Raw genomic sequence first — 25,808 nt, 5'->3', positions numbered from 1 at the left:
GCTCTTGCTTATACCTGGTATACGGTAAGATCTGTCGATCGATCAGCTATATCTATATCTAGCTATATCAGGCTATATCTATATCCTTCTGTGCCACCGAAGATGTAGTGATTGAGCTAATGAAGTAGGACAGGGACGGGAATATGTTTTGGTCCAATTCATGGCGGGTGCAGCGAGGAGCCTTCGGTGGGGAGGTTAAGGGTGGGGAAGGAGGATCTTCGAATAATAGAGCCTCCTCCAAACGCTTTGGCCGGGCGAGGTGGGAGGAATACACACCCTTTCTCTTCTCAAGCACGCACTTGGAGAAAAGATCCAAATCCGCAGCGGAGTTTTTGGTTTTTTGGTTTTTTTGAGGGGAGGTGGCAGTCCGTGGGCCACTACAGCTGGGAGCTGCGGGGAGCTGCTTCCTGTCTCGAAGCTGCCTTCCAGAATAATTTGGGAATTCCCCAGTAGAGTACTTGGTGCCCCTCAACTAGTCTCGCCTTTCTCCTCTCTGGTTTCCCTGGGCCCTAAGTCCTGCCCCTGGCCCCGCCCCCAACTCTTCTCGGGTGTGTTTAAGGCCTTGGCACCTAGAGGGGAGGAGGAATTTCCCACCTCCAGTACGCAGGCTTCCCCTTCCACCGGGGCCACCTCTTTCTGATTACACAGAGAAAGGGGAAATGGAAAACACCAAAGAGGAGGGGGCGGTGTCTACTGGTCTTCTCCGCAGCGCCACCCGTCGCCGGGCTCAGACGCCGTGAGTCAAGGAGCTGGCTGCGTCTCGGCGCTTAGCAGCCACCAGTTCGCTTTTGCTGGGGCGGAGAGCCAGGGCCCGCACCCTGGCGCTCTCCGCCGCTCTGGGCTCTTGCTCCGCCCCCTTCTCGTTCACGTCGAACCTTTCCGGAGAGACGGCGGCTCGGCGTGCGCTCGCCCTGGCTGGAGCCGCACTCTGGCTGCGCGCGAGCGGTGGAGCGCTACCCCTGGAGAGGTCCAGCTGCCCGCCCGCGGGGCTGCACCGGGGCTCCAGGTAGGAGAGAAGCACTGAGCTGCGGCTTCACGCGGACGCTGGGGGACTCGGGGGCAGTGGGGACAGGACTTTTTTATTTTTTTTTGGCGGCGCCCCTTTTCTCTGTCCCTGGGTTTCTCCGCCTGGCTGCCGGGAAGAGGAGGGGAACTCCTGGGGTGGGGGCTAGCTGGATCTGCTAACCAGCCGCTGCTGCCGAATTTCCTTCCTTTCGGACCGGGTCGGGATGCTACGAGATCCCGCTGGAAAGCACCTTGCGAAACTCTTAACTGGTGGCAGTCTTTCGACCCCGCCCCCTGCCTTCTCTCTCCCGGATCCCTGCTGTCCGCAAGACTTGCTCCAGGTTGGTAGTGCAGGTCTGGGCTGTGCCCGGGAGAGGTGGGATTGACGCCCCACCTCCCTCCCACAGCCGCTGGGAAGCTCAGGGAGCTCGGACCCAGGTGAGTGCGACCCAGACCAGAACCTGCAGCATCCGGCCCCGACTGCTCTCTGCACCCCTTTAAAATATCATTTAAGACATAACTATATACTAACAGAAAAACCCAATGGATCTTGTTGGCCTCATCCTAAGAATTTTTCCAAAACTGCAGGTCCTCGAGGGACTGATAATTTTAATAAAGTAACAAGAACTGGGGAGGCAAGGCTGGGGGCGGGGGACGGCAGGTTGGATGGGAAAGGAGGAGGGAGTTTGGGGCTTTGGAGAATCCGACTCAGTCGCTCCGAGTATTTTCTAAAGGGCTTTTGCGTCATAGAGTCAAGATTGGGCTTTTGGACTAGGAAGGCTATATCAACCAGAGAGGGAAAAACTTCATTGAAGGTGCTTGCTGTCATTTTTCTGCCACCGTGAGACCCAGCATCCAGACCTCGCGGGCTCAAAGTGACAGGCTCAACCTGAAAGTGTTGAAGGCTGTGCTTCAAGTTGCTGGTTGGGATTTTTCAAAAGGGAGTGTGGAAGGGAGAGGGTAGAGGCCAATCGAGCCTGTGTGAAGTGATGTAAACTCTTGCTAATTTTCGTCTTGGAGAGTGGGTGGTTTGAACCAAAATAAGGGGCTGTTCCTTGAAACTAAAAATACATCAGCTTTACATACCATTACTTTGAGTAACCCATATGGGCCAAATAGATTATCTCATCCTAAGGTTTTCTTTGGTTACTGCTTGATGACCTTAAACCAGTTTTTCTCTTCGGTTTAGATCTTTCGGCTTTTTTATGATTAACTAATGCAGTGCTTCAGCCCGATTAAAATACATCATCCTTAGGCTTTATTCTGAAAGGTCTCTATTAAGAGATTAGAAGTGCTGTTGGGACTGCGGTTTACCTGTGAGAAAGGGTACATCTTTTATTTACATATTAAAGCAAGAAATCTTTGCCCCTGGAGTAATTGACCACCAAGTAAAACTTTTTATTTTTTCCTCCTTTCCTCCCGGAAACTGTTTAATACTAACTAGTGAAGGGTTCTTACATTAATTGCCACCTCCTCTATCAGGATTCTTGCAACCTACATCTCACAACAAGATTCTTGCAGATGCTTGGTACCTTATATTTTTAGGGGGCTGTAGTTTTCACCAAATAATGGATCTCTTGCCTCTCCAGGACTTTGAGGTAAATAGATTAATATTATTTTCTCTTGTTTTTTACTGATAAGAATACACCAAGGTGTGAAAGTACTGGGCCGGGGGACTGAAAGACTGAAGTCGGGGGACCAGTGTTCCTAAGAGAGTACACACTTACTATGTGAGACTTTGTGAGCCTCTGCTTCCTCAAATATAAACCATGGTTATAATACTTCTACTTAACTATCCTACCATAAGGGATTGCTGTGAGGAAAGTAATCCTTAAGGCTCTAGAGAAGTAAGTTGTAAATAAGGGCATCAACCTTAGGTGACAGCTGGCCAGTTGCAAAGTAGGGACTGGAAGTCAGGACTTCTGACACCACTTTTGCTGTCAGTTTAACTGAAATTAACCTAGAACATTGTGTTGGTTACCTCTGCTAGGGCTTTCGCTTGATAACTGGAGGCAAATGACTCTTCCAGGTGTAAAGTTTTGCAAGGGGTTTTTTTTTTGTTGCTTTGTTTTTGTCACCAAGGTCCTAGAGCTCTGTAGAGGGGAGGCATTGCCTTTGGCTTACATATGCTAAAAAGTCTTGATTGCTATGCTAGCACAACTTTGCAATTAATTGGCTCTTTCTGTAGCTGCCTGCTCTCATTCTGTCCTAGTTGTCTTAGCTTTCTGAATCTCACTTTGCTCTTCTCTAATACAGAATTTTAATGGTACCTGCACTACCATGTATTCTTGAGACTAGCTCAGAAGCTATCAGTATATTGTCCATTCAACTAAAAAAGCAACTCAGAAAACTTCAGCTGCATCTGTAGAAGTATTAAGACAATAAGTTGTTCTTAGGGCCATGTTGCTGGTATGTCAGTGAGAGGAATGTAGCCAACAGGGCATGGGTACTGCTTTGGTTTCATCGAACAGTTAGTTGCAGTTTCTTCTTATACAATTCAGGCTTGAAAAACAGAAGTTGTAACAAAAGTAACTGTACTTAGTATCCTGTTGGCTGGGGAGTGCTTATTGACTTACTAATCAAATATGTTTCTTAAAAAAAAAAAAAGTCCATGAGTTCACATGACTCCAGAGAGGAAGCAGGGGAAAATTCCACAGAGTTTACAGTTTGCTCAGCTGATGCCAGTGTGAAAGGCATGCTTTTTAAATTCCTGCAGATTGTCTCAAGAGTACACCAGAATAACTTAAGAGGTGAGCCTGATCAAAAGATTTAATGTTGGGCCCTAAAATTGTTTAGCTTTACTGAGACCTGCAATCTGAAATTAAGATTTTGGGGAGCTTTATTTTTTAAACTGCATCTGTGACTTCATCCCTGTAGGGAACTCCCTCCTCCAATGGAGACTGGCTCCTACTCTGCAACCCACAATCTAGAAGATGAATTAAGATAATGTGAGAATGAGAGAATTGATTAACTCTTCCCAAATGCCAACAGTATCCATAGCAAGATTGTCTTTTTTCACAATCATACTTCTTTACACAAAAGCCATAAGGACATATTAGCTGTGCTCTACTGTAGTGGTAGATTGTTTTCATATGACAGCTCAAGTACTTCATACTTTAAAAAAAATATGATTTCTGTGGTAGCTGGGGGCTGGTGGCCACATCAACATTTTTCAGAGAAGCACCTGAGGTGAAATGTATCCAGAACCTAAGGCAGCTATATGATTCAAGTCATCTATTCACAGCCTATCACTGTGGACTGTAGTCTCAGAATTATGATCTGAAGTACCAGTTTGCCGGAGGAGAAGGTTGTGATCTTTATCACCTTAGCAGAATACTGTTTGGCAATTGATGGTTACAAGATCCTTAAATATTTGTGTATTTATGCAGGGTGGGGAGGTATTATCCTTTCAGGAAGGCATGGTTTGAACTAAAGGTCATTGCCGATCTTCCAGGTCCTATTGCCCAGTTATTGCCCCTTAGTTATTCCAGCAAGAGAAAATATAGGATAGGGATAGGAATTAGACTTTTAATTTCATTAGTATAGGATGTTCTCAAATGTTTTGATCCATTGACCCTCTTACATTCTTAAAAATTGAAGGTGTCCTCCCCCCACTTTTGTTTATGTGAGTTGTATTTATTGATATTTACCATAATAAAAATGCCTATTATTATGAAGATAGTTCTGACCCTTTGAAAGGACTTTGGTGCACAAGGGGTCCCCAGACCACAACACTCCAAACTGCAGCCAGAAGTCATTGGGAAATATTTAACAAAATAAAAATACTATAAAATACAGATAATACTGTGTTTTAAAACTAAATTAATATATGGCCCAAAATGCTGTATGTACAGATTAGTGGCCTCAATTTCTATTAGAGTTGAACACCACTGGTCTAGAGCATTGTGAGGTTGTCATTTCATAGTCCCAAAGCCAGTATATGCCTGAGATTGAACTTGAACCCAGGTCTTTTGAACCCAAGTTTCTATCCATGAGGCTATGTTTCCTCTGGAAAGAAAATATCCCTTCTACTCCTTTTTGAATTGACAAACTGTTCCCTGGTACTGAGTACTTTAAATTCATTCCCTTCCCTTTTATGTCCTTTTCTTTTGAAAATTCCCAGATGTTGCACCTGATGTATATGATAGTATAACTCGAGACAGCTAGGTGGTGCAGTAGATAGACCACAGACCCTGGAATCAGGAGGACCTTAGTTTGAATCCAACCTCAGACTATAGCTACAGACTAATAGCTGTGTGACCCTGGGCAAGTCACTTAACCCTGACTGCCTCAAAAAAAAATGATACTATAATTAAGTGTTGGTTAATTTCATTTTAAGAGCTAAGCAATATTTCACTTTTGAATTACTAATGTTGTAATCGTTTACTGTTCTTATTACTGCTGCTTGCAGCAACCTTTTAAACAACATCCCCTTCCATAGTAGCATCCAAATACAGTGGAAGTATATGTTTTTGGTGAAGAGAGGTTAAAAAAAAGCCTAGTTCACTGGTTAAGCGGCATGTTTCCAGACTTGCAGACATTAGCAGAACTAGAATCTTAAACTATAATCCTTTTCCCAATTAGCTCTTTTAATATATCTATTCATTTAGATCCAGAAATATTCCCAGAAATAGAAATTTCATCTGACAAGCTCCCAAAGAATGTAACCCAAATTATTTGCATACAGACTGGCTCCAGAGGGTGACTTTCATTTGCCAAGTTAACTAATGGAAAGCTGTTTTATGATGTGCAGATTTTGTATATAGAGATTCTTGTGGGGAGAATGGTGGTGGTGGCGTTTTTTCAGGAGTGAGAGCCAAGGAAAGGTGTTTGGCTCAAAACTAGAATTATGTTGGGCCGATAGAACTTCTGACCTTTGGACCTCCTTGATTTGGTTTTAGGTAAACTGCAAGGTTTTGATTTCAAAGCTATATCTTCTCATTTTTCCTTTCCGTTGAGCTTTCCATGGTTCTACTGGGTTTTGTTTCAGGTTCTACCAGTTGGGCTTTGAATATTCTATGCCAATGGAGAAATGTTCCGCTTTCCATTGTGTGAGTAGTTTAGAAGGAAATAAATTTCCAGAAGACTGCAAGGAGGAAAAATATATTTGGTTGTTTTTGTACTTTCATATTTTCTGCATAATATGATTATCGTTTATATATATACACGTTTATATTGATATGTGTGCCCATGCATTGTATATACAAGTACTTGCCTGTGACTGTAGGTGATTTTCTTTCTGATCTATGCTTTTTCTCTATCTAGTGCTTTTATCATCTACACATTAGTTTTTTTTTAAGCTTCTACCAGGTTTGTTAAATTGAACTAGACTTTTTTAATGGTTACTGAAGTTAATGAATTTGTGCCACTTGTGTTTCTTAGATTTAAGGAATTTGTGTCCAGAAATAAACTAAAACTGCTGAAGTTGCAAAAAATTATTTATTATGCACCTGTGGTATGGATTCTGAGCTTAAATTACTGTAAACCTTGTTCTGGGACACACAATTAATAAATGTCTGAGGCCAGATTTCAACTCCTGAAGATGAATGAGCTCCTGATTCCGGGCCCAGAGCTCTGTGCTCCATGGTGCCACCTAACTGCCCTAAATGTTGGTGTAGGGCCCCGGGGTAGGGCACCTGAGGCCCCAAGGCCATATGTGGTCCTTTAATGAATCCAAACTTCCCAGAACAAATCCCCTTAATCAAAAGCCTTATCCTACACTGTAGGCTGTCTTTATTTCAAATGATCTGTGCCATAGAAGCTGATGCTCTTGAATTTGACCTTGCTTCCCAATTTTCTTTCCTATAATTCCTCAAGGGGATAAATGTACAATGCCATAATGCAAAATGTTATTTTTTCTCTAACTTAAAACCAAGGAGCTTAAAGACAAACCATATTACCAACAATTTTATACTTAAATAAGAATTTACCCCTCTGGCTAAAGACTTAAAAATAAATAATTTTACCCCTCTGGCTGAAGACTTACATTATTTTTCTTCCTGCTAAGCAGAGTTAATGGTAACATTGACAGCATACAAGAAAATCTTTGACTTACACACATAAAGATGTAAATATTGAGTCTTTTCAGCCTTTTTCTTTCCTCTGTTTCGGTGCTGATTTATACTTACCAATAATTGTCCTTTGATTTTGCAGGTTGATTTAGAAAACTCAACAGTAATGGAGTATATGAGCACGGGAAGTGATGATAAAGAAGAAATTGACTTGTTAATTGAAAACCTGAACATGTCTGAAGTCATAGACATGATGGAAAATCTCTACCCAAGTGGAGAACCTGCAGTTTATGAACACAGCCTTGTCAAGATGGGCCAGGACACTAATCAGAATGAAGAGCGTGCAGAATCACTTTTACTTAGTGGTCAGGAGGTTTCTTTGCCATCGTCTGTCAAGTATGGAACGGTGGAGGACTTGCTTGCTTTTGCGAATCGCGTTTCCAATGCCACAAAGCATTATTGTGGATGCAGGCCGCAGGAATCTGGAATTCTACTAAATACAGTAAGCAAATGACCTGCCAAGTTTTTGCTTTTCATGATTTTTGCATTTGTATTATTGCTAATCTTGCCACTCAGTGGAGAGAAGGTAGCAAGTAGACCAGTGTAGCCTAAGAGTAGTTAAACTGTGGCCAGCTTTCACAACACCCACAAATGTGATAAGAATCACCCTGAAGTTAAAGGCTCAATACAAAATCTTTTAAGATTTCACTTTTGATTTTTACTGAATGCAGCTGAAAAGCAGTAATTGCAACTCACAGTTCTACAGGGTATCCCCAAAACCTACATACAAAATTCTTTCCCTGCAACAACTTTCTGAAGGGGGTAATATGAGTATTAATTATCTCTAGTTTACAGATAATGAAGCAGAGGCTCAGGAGTCACATGACTTGTCCATGGTCTTACAACTAATAAGTGTTGAAGCTAGTATTACACCTCAGATCTTTCCTCACTCCAAGTCAGGATGCCTTTTAACCCCTATACCATATTACCTGTCTTTAAATATTAAAAATTTCTATATTAATGAAATGCATTTAAAAAATTTATATACATTTTTTATTAAAAAGTAAAATTTATAAAAATATTTTAAAATTTCTATTGGTGTCCAATCTGTGTATTCTGAATGAGGGGCCTCATAACAAAAGCTCCTCTCTTTTCATGTAGTTTAGGCAAAAGGATAGTAAGAATTCTTCTGAAAGAAGTATTCTTATTCTAAAATAGAAATAACAACTGTACAGGGCACCTAGGTGGTGCAGTGAGTAGAGCACTGGCCCTGGAGTCAAGAAGACCTGAGTTCAAATCCAGTCTCAGACACTTGACACACTTACTGGCTGTGTGACCTTGGGCAAGTCACTTAATCCCAATTGCCCTTCCTTCCCCCCCTGCAAAAACAAACAAACAAAAAAAAAAGAAATAACAACCGTACCTAACTTTTACTTTGTGGAAACCAAGCTTCTTCTTCATCTCAGTCGTTTGGGGGGAGGGGAGGATTGAGTGAGGTTCCTCAAGTCATTGGAATTTTACCAGTAATTCGAGTCAGTCCTTGCAACCATACAACTTGGAAGCTACAGCCTGCAACTATCTAATCACAAGCTCATCCTTTTTAATTGGCAGAGTGTGAGTGAGCCATGGATATTGTGTTTGCTAGTCATCTCTAGAATTCAAATAATCTAAAACATCGTGGCGACAAGTTGTTGTTCCAACAGAAGATCATGTGGCGTGCTCAGGTGTGCCCGTGTTGTATTAATGGCCTTAGTGTTTGCGAGGTGGGGTTAGGCATCACCAGAATCTAACCTAATTTAGAAACAACTGCCCACACAGTACTGAGAGTAGGAAGCAGCAACTTATAAATAACACTTATTGAAAGTGAAGACTTTTATGTCATATCCCTTAATCCCGAAGTAAGTAACTTGGAGGAGACCCATGCCAAAAATCTGTACTTAATGATTTTTTCTTTTTTTTTTGAATGACTACTATCCTACCTTCACTTAGGTAAAAACAGTATTCTCGCTTGGTTCAACTGGGTGGTGGGATGGTTTGTCTTTGCTGGAAGCTGGCTGTGTTCAGCTGTAATCTGATATTGTTCAATAGAAATCTCTACAGTTGGTGTTTGCTTTGCTTGATAAAGTAATGGCCATTGTGAACTCTGCTGAATAGCAGATTGGGTAGAGTGCCTTCCTCTTGGGTGCCTTCACTTCTTTTTGGATGTTAATTTCCTCTGGAAAATATCTTGAACTATGTATAATGTCATGATCGATCATTATTAAGCACCTACTGTAGGCTACCTACTGTGCTAAATGCTGGGGATTCGGATATGAAAAAAGATCATCCCTGCCCATAGAAGTTTACAGTCTAGTGGGGAAAGCACACCACACAAAAGGAAGCTAGGAAGTGGCAGGAAGGGATAGAAGTTAGAAGGCCCAAAGTAGTGCAACCAGGTGAGAGGTGAGGATTAAGTAGTAGCCTGTTATTAAATGTCCAGCTAGTCATCTCGAAGGCCAAAATGATCTATATATCTGCAGTGAGATGTACATATTATAATTATATGTATACATCTTCTTATGCACAAAAGAGTTCCATGTGCTGGCTTCAGTCTCCATTTCCATTTTTGTTTCCGACTATTTTCCTACCACTAACTCATGTTTTTAGCCAAGATGGACTATTTGGTGTTCCTTGAATACATCCTGTACTTTTCTTATCTCTTTACTTGGTTCATACCATTCATTTCCTTCCACCTAGAACAGGGAGGATGATATCTCTGCCTGTCAAAGCTTTTTCCATTCTTATGGGCCCAACCTGAATGCCACCTCCTTCACAAAACCTTCTGGGACCCACCAGCCTCCTCTTCAGAACCACATCTGATCTGCCCTTTCCAAGTGCCCCTCTACTCTTCTTACCCTTAGAACCTAACTGGCTTAGACTCCTGTTACAGCGTGGATGATATTCTACGTCATATTAGTTATTTGTGGGCTTGTCTCTTCTCCCTACTGGATTATAAGCTGCCTGAAGGGAGAGAAGACAACACTGTCTTGTTCATCTTTGGATTCTTCTTCTCCTGTCCTAAGACCCTTGTGCAATGCCTAGTGTAGAAGAGGTGTCCAGTAAGTTAATGGCAGGTTCAGATGGCAAAATTTAGTCTTCCAAAAGAAGTGACAGAAGTCACTCCAGACTCAGTTCTCATTTTAAAGAACATGCAGAGGGTTTTGGAAGTGGGGGGAAAACTCCAAGTAGCTCCAATGTTTTTGGCAGTGCTTTAGGGGAAGGCTATGGATCAGGACCTTGGAAGGTATAGAAGTACAGACTTCTAAAAAAAATTGTTTTCCAGGCCTGTAAAGATCATGATTACAAATAGAAGGTTACGGCAACAGAAGAGTAGGTAGTATAGTTCTAAACGTGTCATTGTTGTTGTCACTAAAATAGTTATTAGGAGTGGAGTGGCCTGATACCCAATAGGACTTTGTGATAAACTGATTCTAAATAGATTACTCTAGCATGATTTCATGCAAGTGCCAGACCTGTTGATGGTGATGGTGGTAGTGGTGGCAGCAGTAGTGACGGTGGTGATGACATAATAATAATGATAGCTGGCACTTGTTTAGGATGTTATGGGTCACAGATTGCTTCAGAATATCTCCTTTAATCATCACAACTCTGTAGATGGAGGGCAAGTATAATTTCTGGAACATATGTTTATGTTAATAAGGTTTTTGATTCTTACTCTTCACATACTCCAGCATAGCAAACTATGGTGATGTCATCTAAAACAGAAGACTGGATGCTTGCGATTTTGTAGATTAGACATTGCTACCCATGGACTCTTTGGTCCAAGGCATGTATTTTCTGATTATTAAGTCTTTGTGAAGAGAAACAAAGATTAATATTATAGTTATTTATATCAGAGAGATAGCATGACATTGTGAACGCCATGGCCTTAGTTCAGATCTTGCCTCTGAAACATACTGGCCCTGGTGGTGGTGGTGTTGTTCAGTTGTCTTAGTCACTTCTGACTCTTCATGACCCCATTTGGAATTTTCTTATCAAAGATACTGGAGTGGTTTGCCATTTCCTTCTCCATTGAATTTTACAGATGAGGAAACTGAGGCAGAGTTAAGTGACTTGCCCAGGGTCACACAGCTAGTGAGTGTCTGAGGCCAGATTCGAACTCATGAAGAGGAATCTTCCTGGTTCCAAGCCCAGTGCTTTATCCACTGTATCATCTAGCTGCCCAGATACTAGCCCTCTGACCATAGGCAAACTACTTATCCTTTCCAAGTCTCATTTTTCTCTTCTGTAAAAAGGGCATAATCCTATTTTTGGAACCTAACTCATGGGGCTCTTATGAAATTCAAGTGAGAGAATAAAGAGAAATCAGTTCTGTATACTTTAAGATGCTCTCTAAATGGCAGATGTTATTAACATGTCATGACACGAACAGTGACTGAATCGGACACCCCTGACCTAGATAAGTATGTAGTATATAGATAACCAACCAAGGTTTTTAATTCAGTTTTTTCTCCAAGTTTTTGGTGGAGATGATATCCAAAGTCATCTTCAAAAGTTAATCCTGAATCTGGAATTTAGTATGTATGTCAGAGATCTGGAAGGAAAATGCTTCAAATATGCATTAATTCAAAGTGGATGTGTTTTTCACAACCTTATGAGTGCTCTTGGTAAGTTGGAGAAGTGGTCAGAAGCAAATAGCCTGAACTTTCATAATGGTCATGTGTGGGAAAGAGTACTATGGAGGAGATAACAAAAGAAATTAAATTCAAATTGGGAGAACTGACCATATGCAAATATGGCAAGGGAAGATGAGTTTCACAGAAAAAAAATAACCAGCTAGGACTAGCATATTAGCACTGTATTAAGAACATCCAACCATAATTATCACAGAAAGTTGAGATTAATTGTTGGCTCCAAGGCTAAAGAAACATGGGAACTGGCCACCAGAAATTAAAGGAATTTGGATTATTCATCCAGGAGAGGAGAAGGCAGACCTGTGCTCAGTGCCTGATAAAGTTAGGCCACTAGTAAATATATTTTGATGTTGATACTTTAAGTAAAGGATTCTTATTTAGAGGGTGGTAGCTACTTGTTCTCTGTTTCTTTGGATGGAATAAGAGGAGATGGGTTAAATTAGAGCATGAGGATTTAGGAGAGATAGAAGTAGTGTTTTCCCAATAGAGAAGATTGTTAAAAATTGAATTCATTTACTGAAGGAGCTTATGGAAGTTCCATTATCATCATTATTATTATTATTAATTTTTTAAGAACAGGAAAACTACACCTCCAGTAGAGGTGGCAAGAATTGTTCTGTCTAAAGGCTTAAGATAAAATAAATCAAATCAATCACTTACTGTTTTCCTAGTATGGTATTCAGTAGTTTCTTAAAATTCCTGCCAGCTCCGAGATACTGTTTCATAACATAGATCTGGTTTTGCCAAAAGGCCAAGGTTGTATCTTATGCTTCTTAACCCCAATAGTGGCCTAATCCAAAGTTTTGCACACAGTAGGTGCTCAATAGATGTTGATTTCTATACTGTTAGACTTATTCTCTGCCCTAGTAGATGCATTGTTTGGAGAACTTCAGCTAAAGTTAATTGTTTGGTCTCATCTGTTTTAAATAGTGTACCCAAAGAGAAGGCCAAAGTCGTGAGAATGTGAGACATAGTGAAATATATTCAAATTCTCATTCTCCCTCTCTTAATCATTAGCTTTTTAGGACTATCAGTCACACGCCCTTTTCCCCCTCTCCCATCTACAGTCTTTCCTATACTGGAGCTAGATAATCCAAATGTCATTTTGAAAAATAATGATCTCCTATTTAATAATGTTTTGATTCATTACAGTTGGAAAAAATTGTGGCAGAGTTGATTTTTGGGAAGAGTGGGCATGTATTTAGGCCATTTTACTGAAGGCATCATGTGCAGCCTATTACAATTTGATTTTAACTCTCAAATTTGGTTCCCAGTGTTAGTGAAGAAATGGCTATCTTCTTTCATGTCCCCGAGGGTTGGAGACAGCCTATGCAGAAACCACGCTTTGGGTATATTTTTGTGTGATTGCTGTTTTATTACATTCTTTAGGTAGTGCCTTTCTTAAAATGGTTCAGTCTCTCCTTGACCTACTGTTTTTAGAATGCTTCGTGACCATTAGTTAATCTCTGAGGTGTGCGTCATGTGTGAGTAATAGCTATGTATACTAACAGGTTATCATATTCTACTTAGAAACAAATCAACCTGCAGATCTGTTTATGCAGTCATTGTTTTCAGCCAATTGGCATGATATGGCAGTAGTGTTCCATGGTGAAAATAATTTTATAGGTTGCAATTTAAAGAGCTTACTCATTGCTACACGGAAATTTGAGCAGGTTTCACCAGGAATGAGTTTTCACATGCTTCTTTTGCCTTGTCAATGGTTCTAAATATAGCTTTCTGTGTACAGTGTGTCATGGTGATCACTCATGGTCAGTGGCGTCTCTTCAGAAATACAGTACATTGTAACATGTATCCAAAAGGACCTTTTTAATTGAGATTGCCTTTTTTTAAATCATTTAACAGATCATCACCCCTCAAAATGGAAGGTACCAGATCGATGCTGATGTTTTTCTTTTTCCATGGAAACTGACTTACAGGAATATTGGCTCTGATTTCATTCCCCGGGGAGCTTTTGGAAAAGTATACTTAGCACAAGATAGGAGGACAAAAAAAAGAATGGCATGTAAACTGGTATGTATTTATAGCAAAAAAAAAATACTCCTTCCCATTCACATTTTTCCCCCTTTGCATATTTCAAATATTTTCCCTGGATTGTAGTTCCTTTGGCTGGATCCCATCTATGAGATGACCCACTTAAAAACATCTGTATTCACTTGATTCACTGTTTCAGTCGCTACCTAAATTCTTGCAGATTCGGAGTCTGTATGCGTCTAACTGTGACAAAAAGAAAGGACCTGCAGCTAGCCCAGAGCTGGGATGTCACTTGTTTACCCACAGCTTCATGCTGAGGTGTAGGACAATTACAAGTTGTGGTTGACTCTATGACTCTGAGCCTACAAACTCCTTCTTCCTCTTTCTGAGATGAGAAGTGGTAGAGAACTAGGCATGGAAAGAATCAGAGGCTGGAAGAATGAGCTTTCTAGATTGTTTTCTTCAGTTTGTAGGACTTCTCAAAACTTAGGCCCATCTAAGAAGTAGATAACTTAAAAAGGATGAATGTACACGAGATTGCTTAATAGTGGGACTGTTGTCTATATTTTTATCTTTGCTCTTTGTCTAATGCTTTTAATCTATGTTATAGATTGAATTTTATATAATACATGCATATATATGTGTGTGTATATGTGTGTATATATGTATACACACACTTTTATAAATACAGACATATAATTTGTACATAATATAAGTTTGCAACTTGTGCTAAGATATGAAATTAATGTGGTTGGCCTCGTTGAGTTCTCTGTGTGTTGAGAAGAATGTCACCATAAAACACCAATGATTGGAGTTTATTGGCTACCCCATTATATAGGACACATCTTCACATCATTCTGAAAAGCCAGTGAAAGATTGTCTAATTCTGCTAGCATTTGAGAGCCCAACACTTAACTTTCATTGAAGAAAGTGTAGGTATTTAGCATCGTGGATTTGTTTTCTTTGTGGGTACATGTTTTAAGTGTTTGAGGAAATGGCCTCAAAGATGAGGTCATTAATACTTAATAAAGTATATGGCAAGCAATTGATTTAGATCCCCTTGTTACACTAAAAATAGAACCCTAGATTTGCTGCCCTTTTCCAAATCTAATAGTAATATTTCTTGTTCTGGGCCCACGAATTAAAATATACTTTTGTGACACAGAAGAAAAAACCCTCCTTGGTTGGAGTACCCAAATACTTGATCATAAAAGATTACAGTCTAGGTAAAAACTTACACAGCATATGTGTCCATATATATTCAAAGGCAGGATTACGTGTGTGTGTGTGTGTGTGTGTGTGTGTGTGTGTAGTCCTGACCTACAGGGTAGGTCGGTGTTACCTGAAGCAAACACTTTCCTTCAGACTTTATGTAATTTCACAGAGGGTCCTAGAGGGCAGTCAGCACGTCTGATTTGCTGTGGGGGTGACCACTCATTCACTTTTTCAGGGGTGGGAGGGATAAACAATAATGACCCATCACTCGTGGGAAGTGTGACTTAGCTGCATGGCATTATGTGGTTTTTCCAGTCTGGCTCTGTAGAGGCTAGCCTATGGCTTAGTCATTATGGTTATAATTATAATAATAATTATTTGTCCTGTTGCACTTGCCATCTAAATATATCCTTTTGGCTACCTCATTTATCTCTATTGATTCTCTGCTAGATCCCCATTGTAAGAAGTCAAGGAATTAGTATTATACTGTCCTTAATCTGCCTTCTTTTTTTGTCGTTTAGATCCCTGTAGATCAATTCAAGCCATCGGATGTTGAAATTCAGGCCTGCTTCCATCATGAAAATATTGCAGAATTATATGGTGCTGTTTTGTGGGGTGAAACCATCCACCTCTTTATGGAAGCAGGCGAGGGGGGATCTGTTATGGAGAAGTTGGAGAGTTGTGGACCTATGAGAGAATTCGAAATTATTTGGGTCACAAAGCATGTCCTGAAGGGACTTGATTTTCTTCACTCAAAGAAAGTAATACACCATGATATTAAACGTAAGTTGTGTCTTGGAGTCTTTTGGGAGGGGACCTGGGTGGGGATAGGTAGAACTGGATCTGGGGTTTCATTTGAGCAACAAAATCCCTTTTGCCATTGCCTATTGGAAGCAATTCTGCTGTTTATAATCTTCAAGTATTAAATAATGTGCCTAAAGTTGCATGGCTAATATGTGTCCAGAGGCCAGACTTGGCCCTCATCTTCCTCATTTCTAGTCTGTCCCTGCCTCTTGTTGCCTTGCTTAATATATTACCATGTGGTGGGTTGGTCCCATAATACCCTGACAGGTGACAAATGGTTTTTCATCCCTAAATTTCTAAGTCCCTTAAAGGTAGGGGTAGCATCTTCTCTGAGAGCTGGTGGCAGTAATAGATATGCTGCTGTCAATTTTTTTCCTCCTTTCCTCCATGAAGCTCTTACATATTGAAAAAAAAAATGCCATGGCACTGACTTAGAAATTTAACAAGACCCTATAAAGCAGATCACCCTGTCTCAGCCTAATAAGTGCCACTGTTCCACTACTCTTTAAGTCATTAAATGTCCTTAAAAGGCATGTCCTCTCTACCACCCCACCTCAACAAATTTTATTTTTTTAAAAAAAGTATTGCTATCTTTTGTTTTTATATGGCCGTTTCCCCTGTATTCCTCCCACTCTTCCATCCCTAAAGAGCCATCACATATGACAAAGGATTTTTAGAAAGAAAAATTGGAGGAGGAGGAAAGAATGAGAAAAACTGATTTGATACATCAGAAAAAAAACATCTGAAAATCTGTGTCTTAATTTACCCTTGTAGATCTCTCATCTGCAGGGGAGTCGAGAGAGGCATCTTCCCATATCTCTTCTTTGGGGCCATGTAAAACAAATACAGTAAATGTTTGAAACTCTCCTAGTAATATCTAGAACTAGATAGAACTCATATTTTCTACTCTAGTACCCCATTGTGGTATGGAGGTGACCCTGGATTCCCAAAAACTATGCCAGTGAAGCACAAGCTCTGGCAAGGTTTAGGAGTGTGGACCCCAAAACAGGTGATCTTGTCCACGGCCCAATCTAACTCATCACTGGAGGGCTTGCCACTGAGTGCAGGCATTTTTCTGGCTGTAACAACTCAAACCTCATGAATATAATCTGTTAAGGCAGACCATTTTGTAATCTGTATTAGTAAAGGAAATAGACTCATGGGCGACGTCATGAATCCTTGAAATTTCCTAGCAACATTAATCAGCAAATCTGAAAGAACCAGTATGAATCTTGGTACATGCATGGGGCTCCATTGCAGGCTCAGGTTTTCTAGGGTCAGAGTTGGGATTGTTGTTTCCTGTTTCAGAAAAATGATCTAGTCACAATGTGACACATTCGGGTCCACATTTTGGGTCTGAGAATTTGAAGCTTGGGTCCCTGAAGGCTTTGTGGGCGTGTGTTGGTCATTTACGTACATATTGAGCTCCTCCAATGCTTAGAATCGGAATCTTTTGTTCCACTTGTGTTTTTCTGAAAACTATACCAGATGGTCATGCTATTGTTTGCTATATGATATCTTTTTCTTTGTGTATTGTATCATAACATACATGTACATTTTTAGACTAAGAAAAGTATTTTTTTTCTGCTACAGCCAGCAACATTGTTTTCATGTCAACAAAGGCTGTGTTGGTAGATTTTGGCCTGAGTGTTAAAATGACAGAAGAGATCTATTTTCCTAAGGATCTTCGGGGAACAGAGGTAATTATTACATATCTGAGAAAATACTTTGTTTTTCTGAGATTTTTTGGCAAAGATTCTAGAATCCCTCAGAGAGGGTAAAAGGGAAGGAAAAGCCTGTGAAGTAATGCTCTGTAAGCTGGTAATATCACTAGTTTTCCTTAAAATAAATGTATGATTATGGATGGATTTAATTTAAATAGTGAATATTGAGCACATCTGAACCAAAAACAAAATAGCAATAATATTTAAGGTTTCCATGAAGCAAAAAGGAACAGAATTTCCTGAAATGAAAGGAGACATGTCCTCAGGGTTTTTCATATCCTACGGAGCTTAGATTTGTCATTAGTAAATTGCTAATAGGTTTTAACCATTTTTGAGTATCTACTGGGTGAGATGCCTTTCTCTCTCTCCTCCTTCCATTTTGTAAGGAGAGATTTTTTAAAATTTTATTTTATTATTTTTGGCACCTGAGTCTCTCCTGGGCTGGAAGTGTAGTGGCCACTCACCCCATGGCTCATTGGCATGAAAGTTTTGACTCTCCGTTCTGAGGTGGAATGGTCCATCCTGATTTCATCAGCCTGAGGCTCCTTGGCAGCTTGCCATGTGGGTGGCAGATTTAAAGCGCATATATCTCATGGGCTTTTAGCCTACTGCAAACTCAAGCAATCCCCTAGCATGAGCCTCGCCTAATAGTGTACATTACAAGTATGCACCATTATGCTGGACCCCAAGGGAGTATTTTTAAACTATTTAGTCTTTGAACTTGTGCCTGGATGTCTGTGAGCCAGAAGAGAAGGAGACTTGTAGGTTCTTGGCCTCATGTAAGTTTTTTTTTCTTTACAACCTAATATGAACGGCAATATGGCCCAGTGGATAGAGAGTTATCTTTAAAGTCATGGAGACCTATGTTCAACCCCTGCTTCTGACTGATGCTCACTGTCTGATGCTGGCCAAATCTTTGGAAAATGCTTCAGGATATCTTGTTTTTAGATTAAAAAGGTGAAGCATTATAACTTTTTCTCCCCCCTGGATTTGTTAAAAAAAAAAAAAAAACTAAACTAGCTATGGTATTAAACGTAGGAAAAATCTCTATATCTCACTCCCCCTGCTCCTACTACTTCTCCCCAGTAGTGTGATTAAATTAAGTATTTTGCAATGTTGGAGGAAAAAACCAGACTTTTCTGGGAATCTTCTGTGAAAAAGACAGCATGCCTGTCTGAGTTAGAAATCCAGCAATGTAATGTTCTACCACTAGATAGCATTTAGATGATCTATTTTTTCTGCAACAGTAAATTGCTTCTTATGGACTGGCTAGAATGGGGTGCAAGAGAACTTCATGAAGCTTTTGTAGCTCCAAATGCCAGAGCTAGTCTATATCTTGGGAGTATCAAAACTAGAGTTGTCAAATTTTGATTCTGGAGGGAAAGTCTGAAGTTGAAGAAAGACTATCTCTGGTCAGTAACATTGCATTTTAGTGAAAAAAAAACTGGGAAAAATCAGAAGTTAAAACATATGAGAGAAATTAATCAGCATTAGGATGATTACTTTGAAACCATCCTACCTTTTTCTTCCTGAAGATTCATTCTATTTTTGGTTAAAACCATTTTCCTTTTATTTAATTTTAACCTATGTGGTGGATAAATTAATTAATCAATGAACATTTGCTATACCTCTGTCATGTGCCAGGCACTGTGTATTTTGCTAGGGATGCCAATGACAAAGAATGAAACAGTCCATACTCTCAAGAAGTTTACATCCTAATGGGGAAGAGAATAACATATATATATATATATATAAAATTTACAGAATAAATATTAAGAAAATAAATACAAATAAATGCAGATTAGCAAATGAAGTACTATTTATGAGAAACAGGCCAGTTATGCTGGATCAGAGTATAGGTGGGAAAGTAATATAAAATGAGGCTGAACAGATAAATTGGGGCCAAGTTGGGAAGAGTCTAAAACTTTCACCTTATCTTTATCCTAGAGGAAATAGAGAGTTGCTGATGTTTATAACTGTTTTAGTGTGGGGGAGAGGCAGAATGGAGTGGTATAGTAGAAGGAGCGTTGAGTACCTTTATTTGTGAAATCACTGGGTGGGTGTGCAACCTACTGCAGACATTGACTAGTGTGACCATGGCGGTCACTGAACCTTGCTAAATTAGCTCCATTCTCTCATTTGTAAAGAGGAGTTGTGAGCATGAAATAAAGTAACGTGTATGCGATGTCTTTTGTAAGCCTTAAATTAGTCAATGAATGCCAACAATTATCCTTTCCTCTGGCCAGTAAGCCCCATTGAGTCCAAGGATGGCTGCTGATTGTCTTTATCCCCCTGCATCTAGCCTAGCACACAATTAGGTAGTAGGTTGCTAATACAAGTTTGCTGTGTGTAATTGCACAACAGAGCCTACATGAGAATTCAGTCAAGGTTGGCTTCTAGCCATTGGATCATTAAAAAACAAAACAAAACAAAACACCCACCTTCTGTGGACCATAACATGGAGGGCCCAGAAGAGTACCCAAGGAATACAGGCTCACTGTGGTTTAGAGGTAGCATCTATTTGTCCTTTTCCTTTTGCATACACAACTTCTCAGTTCCCAAAACACAGAAAATGAAAGAATTTACTTTAAAGAATCCTGACAATGAATAAGACTTTTTTTACCCTGGAAGGGATCTTCCAGTAGTTTCTCTCTGATTCAGCCTCATCATTTTACTGATGAGCCAACCAAGGCCCAGAGAGATTCTCAGAGGTCTCACAGCCAGAGATAGAGCCATTGCTAGAGGTCAAACCTCCTAGCTCCCAGGCAAGACTTCAGCCTTGAGTACAGTGAATCTCTTATACCAACAGTGTATTCACTAAGCCATCATTAAAGTGTGATAAGGCTCAACTATAAGACCGCAGGTTCTTAACTTTTTGTGTGTCATGGAACCCTTTGGCAATCTTGGGAAGCCTATGGAGCTCCTTTCAGAGAAATGTTTTTAAATGCCTAAAGTGAAATACATAGGATTTACAAAGGAAATGGAAAATTAGTGAAAATAATGATACACATTTTTTTTTCCATCCAAGTTCACGGATCTCCTGAAATCTGTAGAATCTCACTAAGATCCCCAGTTCCAGACAATTTGGCTTTGTTACTGAAAATCATCCTACACATTCAAGTTCGTTTTTTCAAGGATGTGGAAACTCTTTGAAAAACAAAGCCATTAATTCACCAGTACTTGCTCCAGATTATTTAGAATCACGTAGAATCTAATTTGTGCCCTCCAAGAATTTGTGCCCTCCAAGAAGACTGTCTTCACCCCAGTGTCTGGGCCCCAGGAAACAGTTGAGTTAGGTCATTCTTCTTGAACTAGAATTAAATTAATTCCCAGAACATTAGACACATTTACATTCAGATGTAAGTATAAAAAACACATTTTCAAGCCAAGTAGAAATGATTTGATGATTATCTAATTTTTGGAGCATTCATACCCCTGTGTGAGTAATCAAAAAGCTATTATTTAATGTTAGGCTTTGGGCTAAGAATGATTTGTGTGTTAACCACTTTAAATAAAAAAAGCAACTCACATTTTAATTTAAAAAAACCTTTCCAGTAAGCATGCTGTGGTAGTACAGTTTACCTGTAATCAGTGCTTTATCTTGTAGGCTGAGACTGGCAGATCTCTTAAGTTCAGGAGTTCTGAGCTGCAGTGGGCTGAGTCTACTGGCTCTGTATTAATATTATTAATTGTGTAATTAATAATAAAAATTCAATATTACTATGGTGAGCCCCCAGACATGATGGAGGTGGGGAGGATGTTTAAGGAGTGCTAAACCAACCCAAGTGGGAAAAGTAGCAGGGTAAGCTGGACCAAGTCTTCAAAAAATTAAATAAAAAACAAAAAGCCCTTCAACTCATTAAGAAAACCATTAAGTGCAGTAGGTTGTTGCTTATAGCAAGATGGAAATCCTTCACAGTTTGCTTGGCATCAGGTCTCTTCATGACCGAATCTGTAGCACCTTCAGCATATGGCTGAAAGGCATTCTTTGTCAGGTTAGTTTACTCCCTCCAGCCAAGGTTGCCTGGCTCCTGAATAAAGTGTGTCTCTTATTTTCCTTAGCTAGAAGAAGCAAGCATTGTCTCTTTTGCAGAAGGTAGAAAGTTTGATAGAAATGATAAGGCCGGGGAATTCCCAGAAGTGGAGCAGGAAAATAAATACTAAAACAGCCAAATGAGGGAACACCAGGCTGATTCTCTACCTCCCCTTTTTTTTCCAGATTTATATGAGCCCAGAAGTGATTCTCTGCAGAGGCCATTCAACAAAAGCTGATATCTACAGCTTGGGGGCCACCCTCATCCACATGCAGACGGGTACTCCTCCCTGGGTGAAACGCTACCCTCGTTCTGCCTACCCCTCCTACCTTTACATAGTAAGTATGGGCCATCAAACCAGCCATGGGAGGGGTGGTTCAGCCTGGCTTGGAAAACTCCCGCTCAGACAAGCTCCCAGGTTCTCATAGAGTGTTGAAATGGTGTTAAGAGCCACAAATGCTTCCTATGTTCAAGGAAATGAATAATAGAAATAAATGATATAAAAGGGAAGGGCCTCTTGGGTCTGAATCTGCCATCCGTGAAAGATCATTTCTTTTTATCTCACAAAATTAAAGTATTTGGCAGGAACCTTGAAATGACATGAGTCTCCATGCCAGAGATTTACACTTTGAACTCTTTGAGTTGGGGGTTCTTTACTTGGGAACAAGGGGACATAAGATTTCAGGAGGTCCATGAACTTGGATGGGGAAAAAAAATGACAACCTTATTTTCACCAACCTATAACTGAAATTCGGCATTTCCTTTAATTATAAATATAGAAACTAGCATTTTTATTTTTCTGAGAAGGGCTCTTAGGCTTCACCACATCACAAAAGAGGTTTATAACCCAGAAAAAATTATGAAGCCCTGTGCTAAGTGAAACAGAGCTTAGCCTTTTGATCCTTTTGACAGCCTGGGATCTGGGTGAGGTAATACCACCCTCCGTACTCAAAGGAGAATAGTGCAGTGCTGAGCCTTTGCTAGAGCAGCAGAGATAAGCTGAGGCCACAGCTCTTTTGTGGAGAGAGCACAGAAATGAGGTCCCCCCTTTCTAAATTCAGTGCTTTTAGATGATGAATCCAGTGTTTGAATTGAAACCCATGCTCTTGGGGACTGATATTTGTTGTAGTTTTTGTTGGAGAGGGGATTGGTGACAGGAAGAATGTAATTTCCGGTAGCTTATCCCTAAGACATTTTCTCTCATGAGACTATTTCCACACCCCATTAACCCCCCAATCTATTCTGTGTACATTAAAAATTTGGTTTGTTGTTAGATTCACAAGCAAGCACCCCCTTTGGAAGACATTGCTCAGGACTCTAGCCCGGGCATGAGAGAGCTGATAGAAGCAGCACTGGAAAGGAACCCAAACCATCGTCCGACTGCAGCAGACCTACTAAAACACGAGGCCCTAAACCCTCCCCGAGAGGACCAGCCACGTTGTCAGAGTCTGGATTCGGCCCTTTTTGAGAGGAAAAGAATAACGAGAAAGGATTTGGAGTTGCCTGAGAACATTACAGGTATGATTGATCTCTCACGAGTGCACTGCCTCCAAGCTTTCTTTTCTTCTGACCCTTCCAGATTTCTTTCTTTTAAGTTTATGGAATAAAAGTAAATCATGAACTACTGTTACCATAGCTAGGATTTTAGAAACAGATTTTTTTTTTCTCATTGAGAATCAATTTACTAGAAAACCATGATGTGCATCCATGGTAGATGGGCATCAAATTGGTCACTGTGGGATGGTTCATATATCTGGATATTCCAGTCCTGTCTTGAGTGGTTTCTGACTTCATGCAACAGATAATTCACTTGTTCATTTTAAGTTAATGAGCCATAATAGTTTGGCTCTTGGTAAAGTATCATTATAGGCTTTCACAGCAAATGTCCTTAAGCCTAAGTCCTAACCCATTGGATAATATCCTAAGTGGCCTATGGATACAAAGCTGAGTTTGAATTCAAATGGCATTTCTCATCTTTTCCTAAAAAATCTTTTCCCCTGACAGAGAACTTCCCAATTTAGAAAGTATTCTATTTTTTATTAAAAGCTATTGAGATTCATGCTCTGTCCCCATGTGTAGTAAAAGTCCCATGGACTTTCTCTGGCCTTTTCCCCCTGCTGCTCTTTTAAGAAGTATCTGGATGTTGGGTTCCTCTATACCATGACATAGTCATTTGCTTTCTTAACTGCTGTTTGGTCTGTTTCATCTGAGATGGACAATTGAGGAAAAATACTCAAGCATAAGCTTTTGAAGTAAAATCAGATTTTTAAAAGACTTCTCAGTCCCAAGTGATTGTGTTTATTGGCTAAATGTCCATCAAATCTGTTCTGGATGGCAAATTTATAGTCCCCCAATTGTTGTCTTCACAGATTCCTCTTCATGCACTGGGAGCACAGAAGAGTCTGAAGCGTTGAAGAGGCAACGATCTCTCTATATTGACCTCGGAGCCCTGGCTGGCTATTTCAATATCGTCCGGGGGCCTCCCACGTTAGAATATGGCTGACAGCCAGCATCATCTGCTCCAAGTTAGGGTTCGGTCTTTATCTCCTCCTAGGAGATTTAGTGATGACTCTACATAGTGACCCTGTAGTTTGTGGTACCACAGGTCTTTAGGCTGGATCGTATGGGCTCTATGTCGCCCATGTTCAGTTAATCTTTGAAACTAGACTGGTGCAAATTAAGAAGAAATGTTCTCATATTTCTGATGATAAACCCCAAATAAGAAAGTTGAGAAGTTTAGAAGAATGACTTTCTGGTGATTGGTTCCATCTACTGTGCACTTTGGTATTTTCAGTTTTGGACAATTATAAGAATATATTGATGTAGAAATTCTGCTTTTGTTTCTAAGTTGGATAAGAAATCTTCATTTATTGGAGAATGGTTATTGTTTTTAAACAGTATTTCCTTGAGCTATTGATGTTAGATTCTGGCAAAAATCGAATTGACTTTTTTGAGGGGTGATAACAGCCTGGAGTACTGTTTTAACCACCAATAAGCTCGGCCAGTGTATTGGAATGGCTAATTGAATGTATCCCTAGATATCTGTCACTGATGACAAGTCCAGTTATGTTCCTATGGAAACAATTCTTATTGTACATGCTATGCTTTATACATTTAAAACACAACGTTTTGGATGTGGGCAAAACTGTGTAAACCACATAATTCTGTACATCCAATGGGATGAATGAGTGAACTTCTAGGAAAAACTGAAACCTCTGTAATGCTGAAATGCTTTGAGCATTTGAGTTTCGAGAGAGCATACTGTGTATGTTGTATATATCAAATGCTTTAAGGAACAATCCTCTACTTTTGACATTATAAAATATTTAAGAATATTATTAAAATGTGTTTTTGGGTAATGCAGTTGAAACAGTATTTTGCCCAATGTGGACTGGTCAAATCATTGAATAAATTCCATATTTTGTTTTAGTGATGGCATGTGGTTTTCTTTTTAATCATGATTGTTTTTTCTCATACCTTTTGATGCCTGTTCTTCCCTTGAAACTATTCTATTCTTTCCCCAACATTCATTTGGAGGTACAAGACACTAACCTATCTTTTAAAAACTCAAATTAAGATCAAGCATCAGATTATAATGAAAGCTGTTGAATCAAATCAATTCTGGAAACACCCTGCCCCCTAAATAACTTTGAGAATATCTGTTATGCACAAAGGGATAGTACTAGTCTTTAAGAGTTCTGTTTTTGAGGTCAAAGCTTCATTAGATATCTCTATTATTTCTCTGTAAGATATATAAGGCTAGAATAAATCTAGCACTGGCTATGATTTCAGTAAATCCTTGGGGAGGAGTAGAGGGGAGGAAGTGGCGCAGGGGGAGGGAGAAGAAAGAGGAACAAAATCTCTTAAAATTGACCAGGATAAGGAAGAGAGTTAAGGAAGTTCCAATCCCTTCAGCACAGGTTGGCAGTGAAAGTGACCAAGGAGACAATGATACCACAGATATAGACCTTTCCTGGTCATGCTAGGGCCCAGTTCCAGCACAAGAAAGGAAAACCTAGGACTGGAAAGCCCTCTATGCTTGGGGGTGGGGAATATGATTTCTGGGTTATATTGCTAAACAGGAAAATGCCCTAAGAGAGAGAAGAAAAGCCCCCTAGGGTAGACCAAGAAGAGCAAAGGATCTTGGCTCACCTTTGCTAAAGCATTGTAGGGAGAGAATCAGTTTTGGAACACTTCTGTGTCCTATAAAATTTCACCTTTGGTAACAATTTTTGGCAGTGAAGTATCATTGAAGGGCAGCTTCATTAATAGCTATTACTGAAATGCTCAGTGGATGAGCAGAAAACATGAATGAATTTTAGACTCCAT

At 40.0% G+C, this 25,808-nt stretch overlaps 1 protein-coding gene across 1 annotated transcript; it reads left to right on the top strand.

The window, feature by feature from the left end:
- The first annotated feature begins 936 nt into the window (after positions 1-936).
- On the top strand, positions 937-24,908 carry MAP3K8 (mitogen-activated protein kinase kinase kinase 8). Its single transcript, XM_036760963.1, has 8 exons — positions 937-1,006; positions 7,159-7,518; positions 13,574-13,741; positions 15,439-15,700; positions 17,315-17,421; positions 21,665-21,817; positions 22,754-22,997; positions 23,849-24,908. The coding sequence occupies exons 2-8, from the start codon at positions 7,183-7,185 to the stop codon at positions 23,980-23,982; spliced, it is 1,404 nt and encodes a 467-aa protein (XP_036616858.1). The 5' UTR covers positions 937-1,006; positions 7,159-7,182; the 3' UTR covers positions 23,983-24,908.
- The last annotated feature ends 900 nt before the right edge of the window (positions 24,909-25,808 follow it).

This window comes from Trichosurus vulpecula, chromosome 5, assembly GCF_011100635.1.
Source record: "Trichosurus vulpecula isolate mTriVul1 chromosome 5, mTriVul1.pri, whole genome shotgun sequence".
In the NCBI taxonomy this organism is placed as follows: Eukaryota; Metazoa; Chordata; class Mammalia; order Diprotodontia; family Phalangeridae; genus Trichosurus; species Trichosurus vulpecula.
The sequence above is the reverse complement of the archived record's forward strand: the minus strand, read 5'-3'. Positions and strand labels throughout refer to the sequence as shown.

What these genes read in the sequence shown, in the direction of transcription:
- MAP3K8 (XM_036760963.1), top strand. Translation starts at nt 7,183, where the DNA reads ATGGAGTATATGAGCACGGGAAGTGATGATAAAGAAGAAATTGACTTG. An exon ending in CTGGAATTCTACTAAATACA is followed by an intron (nt 7,519 to 13,573) that starts GTAAGCAAATGA and finishes ATCATTTAACAG; the next exon opens with ATCATCACCCCTCAAAATGG. An exon ending in ACCCCTCCTACCTTTACATA is followed by an intron (nt 21,818 to 22,753) that starts GTAAGTATGGGC and finishes GTTTGTTGTTAG; the next exon opens with ATTCACAAGCAAGCACCCCC.